At 37.9% G+C, this 5917-nt stretch overlaps 1 protein-coding gene across 3 annotated transcripts in view; it reads right to left on the bottom strand.

The window, feature by feature from the left end:
• Positions 1-5917, bottom strand: part of WWP1 (WW domain containing E3 ubiquitin protein ligase 1) — a 74680-nt gene that overhangs the window by 3117 nt on the left and 65646 nt on the right. For all 3 annotated transcript variants that reach the window (XM_006020600.3, XM_025200233.1, XM_025200234.1), the window contains 3 exons: positions 2656-2760; positions 1114-1210; positions 846-918 (listed from right to left, as the gene is read on the bottom strand). In XM_006020600.3, the coding sequence (XP_006020662.1) occupies positions 846-918; positions 1114-1210; positions 2656-2760 (275 nt within the window). The remainder of the gene's footprint in view (positions 1-845; positions 919-1113; positions 1211-2655; positions 2761-5917) is intronic.

Genomic DNA, 5917 nt, shown 5'->3' with positions numbered 1-5917 from the left:
TCGCATACACTTTGTTTATAGGAGCAACTCTTCCCCTGAAATTCTAACCTCTAAAGTGCTGCTCCTGCCATCTTTAGCAATTACTGTCTGGCTTTTCTAATCAGGGAGGTAACATCTTTGATTTCAATATGGACTCACTCAAGAAGGCCATCAGATGAAAGCAGGGGAGGGGAGGGGAAGGGGGGGAGTAGGAATTCAGCAGTAAATGAAGGAAAAAGGTGTTGAATGTGCTGGCACCAAGATGGCATATAGAAAGAAGGGATCTTCCTTCCTCTAAGCAAACATTATTTATAAAAATAACAAAAAACTCCTACACTAGGAAAGTATAACAGATATAGAAGAAGTCGGCTAGGGTACTGCGGTCTGCTCAGAGCTATGGTTAAGCATCCACATTCTCAGATGCTTATCTAAGCTTTGAATGTTAACAGGGATTCTCACTTTATAATTTTTCTAGTAGCATTCTATACACTTTTGAGTTTCTCACTATTAAATTATTGTAATGAAATATATGACTATTTTAGCACCAATTCTGATCTGGAGCTTCTCTTTAAAAACGGAGAAGTGTGGGTCAAGTTTTCACTTCTCACCTCCAAGGTATCCTATAACAATAAAAAGGAAAACAAAAGTTTTCAATACTAAGAAGTGCACTAGCCACTCTAAAGCAAATGGAGATTAGGCATGGAGAAAAACTAAAGGCTGAGTCAACTAACCAAATTAGCTTTCATTTGATTCAGTTTTTACTGAACTGCAAAGCAATAAGAGAAAACATCTGTTATGATACATTAATGAAAAACAGATACAAAATTAAGTTTATAGTTACTCCCTGTTCAAATATTAGAACTCACCAAGTATGACTTCTTGGTAACCAGGTTTCCTTGCCAACTTTTTCAATGCAGAATTTCTGAGGGCCATTACTTCCTGAATAAAGAAAACAATAAATTGATTAAATTAACTTTTGTTTTGTTACAAACCTGTAATGGTGCCATAGAACTATTAATGTGTTTTACTGCTAGGTAACATGTAAACTAAAAAAAGAACCAGAGACTGTTGCTTACTCAGGATAAGCATATCTATAAACTACAGCATAATATACTTTAGTAATATTACTCTTACCCATAAGCTCAGCAAATCCTCCCAGTGGTAATCGGCAAGTACCAGTGACAAACTGCAACAGTCGCATGCGAACCTCGTTGTCTGTCTCTTTTACAAACTAGGCACAGAAATTTAAAGTTACTTTAAAACAAAACTGAACAACACTTTGTTAACATAGCTACAGAAAAATCACAAGATACAGGGAAAACTGATTCCATAAGAAACCTGAGAAAAATATACAGTGAGCTAGATCAGATCTTCCATCGTGACATGGCAGCAAAAATAAGACTCATCTTGGGTTAAATGCATGAAAGGATGCGGTAACACTACTATGTGATGCAGGCTGGTGCCACCTAAGAGGAGTAGAAAAATAAATGATTTAAGGCTTGTTTAAAAAAAAAGAACAAACAAAGTATGTGGCATATCCATCTTATTATTGCTATTTTGATTGTTGCCACTTTAATCAGCTGGCCAGCTCTAGCCATTAGGCTCCAGACTTAGATGGCACAAATAGCCATAATGGACTGAGTAGTTCAGTTTAAGCAGCTTTTACTCTTCAGGACAGATAAAGCAAAGATACTTATCTAGCATGTGTGAGATGACACTAGGTCTTACTTTAATCTTGACCTTCTTAGAAATTAAATCTGAAATAAATACCAATACTCTAAAAATGTGGAAGTGGTATCTGACTATTTCACCTTTGCTAAGAGTCTTTCAATAATTAGTTCCTTGGGAACTGCTACTTTTGTAACGGCTCAATCACTAGACCTTGGATTATGCTGAACAGTTCATGTCAGTTAAAGGATCCCAGAAGTTTGACTTTTCATGTTGGCTTCATATGGCAGTTTAAAACAGATTGTGTATCACATCACAGAAGATGCAGCAGCTGCTAGTGTTGCTTTCGGCATTCATATGAATTCAGGGTAATTTTTGGAATTCACTTCTCTTTTCCTCATAACTGACGAGACGTACAATCCTGATAGTAATTCTGTAGCAGTCACCATTAAAAATGTCAAGATATTATCAACAGAACACAGGCTCCTTACCAGAGTTTACCCTATACTTATCATAAAGTAACCCCAGATAAATAACTGCATTTAAGGCACTGTAATGAAAACCACTGTTGCAGCTAACAAACTAAGGAGTTCATTTTCTGAAAATGATGTACTACAGTATAATGATAACACTCAATAACTTTTATGAAACAAAAAGATTCTAAACCATGCAGATTAATCTCCCAATCATTTTTTATCCAAGTAACCAAAAGTTTCTCTGTTTCCTTTCACCAGAGCCCTATAACAGCTGTCTACAAAGCTACAAACAAAATTACTGATAGTTTAAAAATGCACGCCATGGGCTAGAAGCAAAATAGTCTAAAATGGAAATTAAAATTTAGAGCAATATCCCAAAAGGGCTGTTGAAAATATTTATTTCTGTTCTACCAATAAAAAGGCCCAACAAATTTCTCTCTAATGCATGACAATCAGATTACAGTTGAGAATCTGTCTTTATACTCACTGTCCAAGAAAGAACCAGACAACTCACATTTTTGGCGCATCATACCTGCCAGAACCATATGATCTGCTTGCTATTTCTGGTGTAATGACGATAAACAGTGTTCCTTTGCCAGTCTGCCAAATCAACTTCTTGCATGCCACAGAGCATAACCTACAAGAAAAAAAAAAAAACTTCAACTACTGGTCCATTGTAATGTGCATACCAAGAGTTAAGCCCATACTCTAGTGGTAAACAATGATAAAAAATAAGGAGTTTGTTTGAAATATGTAACTAAGATCTTCTCAAGCTACTCCCCACCCTATACTTACCTTACAGCAGGGGTGGCAAATACATGGCCTATAAGCTAGATCCAGTAGGTCTTTCAGCTCATGTGGCTTCTTGCAGACTTAGCCCATGGGGCTCATCACTGCAACTGCCCGAGCTGCTGCTTCAGCATGGCTCTGAAAACCTGGGGAGTTAATGCCGCTCAATCCTTTCCTGCCAATATCGGGGTCTTTAACTGCTCCAGATGATTAAGAGAAGAGAAACGCCAGGAGAAATACAAGCAGCAGCAGCATTAACTCCCTGGACTCAGAACTGCACCTACTGCATGGCTTCAGCAGCCACAGAAGCTAATGCCACTTGCAGGTCATCTGCTCCACAAGAAGCCCCATTGTCTAGATTTGTCCCACGGGGCCCACGTATTCAAGACCCCTTGACACACTGAGAGAACAGTTATAAAAGTGCTCTGAAGTTGAGTTTTGCACATGCTACTCACTACATTCAATTGAAATTGAGGGTGGTTAGTATCTTGCTGGAAGAAAATTAGCAGCCTGTAGAACAGGACACTAGGTGAAAGCCTCTGATGCCCTTAGACAAAACTCCAAGTTAATTCAATAAGGCCTTTTAAGACAGAGTCCACTACTCTGGGAACATCCCCAACTAGTAAGGATATCAAAGACTATGACCACACTCTGGGAATGCTATTGCTTTATTTCAGCAGTAGCACTATGACAGCTAAGTTCCCTGGTTTGGATGGGATTCTTGCCTTCTACTAACAGAAGTGCATCTACACTGGGGGTTTTGCTAGCAGAGCTGTCACGTGAAGCTCTTTACAGTTTCTCATTATTTTCCTAAATGTTCATTTTTCTGGTTGAAGTTTTCCAAATCTGGTCTCTGAAAAGCATAATTGGTGCATTGCCTTTAAGGATCTTTATTTCCTAACACTAATTTTCTCAAAATAGCCTTTTCTCATTTGTTTTTTTGAATTAATAAAAATGTAGAAACCAGACCACTGTTACTAGCATAAAGAAAGGGTTATTATTCTAGTGATATAACAAAGTTTATGTATGTGTGAAAGAACCTTATTTAAAAAAAATCAAGTAAATAATTGCTCATTGTCTATCAAGTCTCTTGACAAAGTGAATAACCACCAAGACGAAAACTCAATTTTTGCACTTGCATTACACAAAGTTAGCTCCAGAAACACTGCTCAAAAATGAGAGCTATTTCCATGCTCACACCTCTCTTACCTGAAAGCGTAACAAACATAATGAATTCACATAATGAATTAAATCCTATCACAGCTCTAAAACATATGGCAATATTACGCAATTTTATAGTTTGGGAAACTGAGGGCATATCTTCACTGCAGCTTCTATTGCAATAGCTATACCTCTACAGCTATGTCAAGAGTTCTCTAATGAATACACAATACACATTGCCAAAAAGGATTTATTTTGTTGGCAGTTCATTTCTCAAAAAAACTTAAGCCAGCACCCATCCTCTTCTGTCAGTGTTGTTACATCCACTGTAGAAGTTTTGTAAGAATACCTCTGTTGGCTAAGGGGTTTAATTTTTTCACATTCCTGCCTGACAACTCTTTCAGCAAAAGTCTGTAGGGTACACCTGGCTCGAGACAAAAAACAGTTTGTTTTCAAACCCACACCTAATGTTTATGGCAGAACTGGAACAGGTTAAACATCTCTTCCTTCATTCTTTTTCCTGTACTTTAAACACAAGTCAATCTTTAAATCACTGAAATCATCAACCTATGGAACAAAAACATATCCACAAAGGATGAACAAAACTGAAGATAAAATGCTAGTGCTATAGCCTCCAGTACTTAATCAAGTCTATTTATGTCATCTAAAATGTTAATAATGACATTTTATCAATAGCTGTTTCACAATGTATATTTAACAATAATTGTACTCAATATTATATTAGTAGATCTGAAGGAGACGCTAATAAAATCAACCCTAAGTACCATGAACCCCCAAATATTTAACAACCCAGGTCAACTATTTTTCAATTGGTATTTCACCTTCACCATTTAATGTTATGTTTAAAATAAATTGTTTTCCCTTTTCTAAAAAGTAAAACACTTGTAAAGTATAATTTTGTGTCCAAGTAAAACTGTTTTTTCTTCACTAAAACACAAACTTGCTTATTAAAAAGTTTTTACACTTCATACAGTGAAATCTGTAAACTAAAACATATAGATTTCATAGACATTAGGGCTCGAAGGGACCTTGAAAGATAATCGAGTCCAGCCCCCTGCTCCAGGGGTAGGAAGTCAGCTGGGGTCAAAGGATCCCAGCAAGATAAGTGTCCTAACATTTCTTAAAAGAGTACAGAGTAGGTACTTGCCCCACCTCTGGAAGGAGTCTATTCCATGCCTTGGGGACTTAGACAGCAAAGAAGTTTTTCCTTATGTCCAAACTAAAAAGGCCTTGAAGGACTTTGTGACCGTTGGTCCTTGTCATCCCCTGGGGCACTCTGGTGAACAGATGTTCCCCCAGATCCTGATGCATACCCCTGATGTACTTATTGGCAGCTACCAGGTCACCCTGAGCCTGTGCTTTTCCAGGCTGAAGAGTCCCATGGCTTTCAGCCTCTCTTCATAAGGTCTATTTTCTTGTCCTCTGCTCACATGTGTGGCTCTCCTCTGGACTCTCTAAAGCTTCTCCACATCTTTGTTGAATTGTGGAGCCCAGAACTGGATGCAGTACTCCAGCTGTGGCCTTACCAAAGCCAAGTACAGAGGATGACATCCTGAGTTTTACTTGAGAAGCATCTATGGATGCAAGCCAGAGTTTGGTTTGCTTTACCAGCTGCAACATCACATTGGTGGCTCATGTTCATCTTGTGGTCAGTCATGACCCCCAAGTCTTTCAGCCATGGTGCTAAAGAGCGTAGTAGCACTTTTGAGCCTATAAGCGTGCTACGAGTTTTCTATTCATTTCTATGTATGCTGAACTTCTAAATAGATCTAACCTACACCTATCTAAATATGAACATAAGAAATCACTTAACCGAAGTATTC

This window comes from Alligator sinensis, unplaced genomic scaffold, assembly GCF_000455745.1.
Source record: "Alligator sinensis unplaced genomic scaffold, ASM45574v1 scaffold717_1, whole genome shotgun sequence".
Classification (NCBI taxonomy): domain Eukaryota; kingdom Metazoa; phylum Chordata; order Crocodylia; family Alligatoridae; genus Alligator; species Alligator sinensis.
The sequence above is the reverse complement of the archived record's forward strand: the minus strand, read 5'-3'. Positions and strand labels throughout refer to the sequence as shown.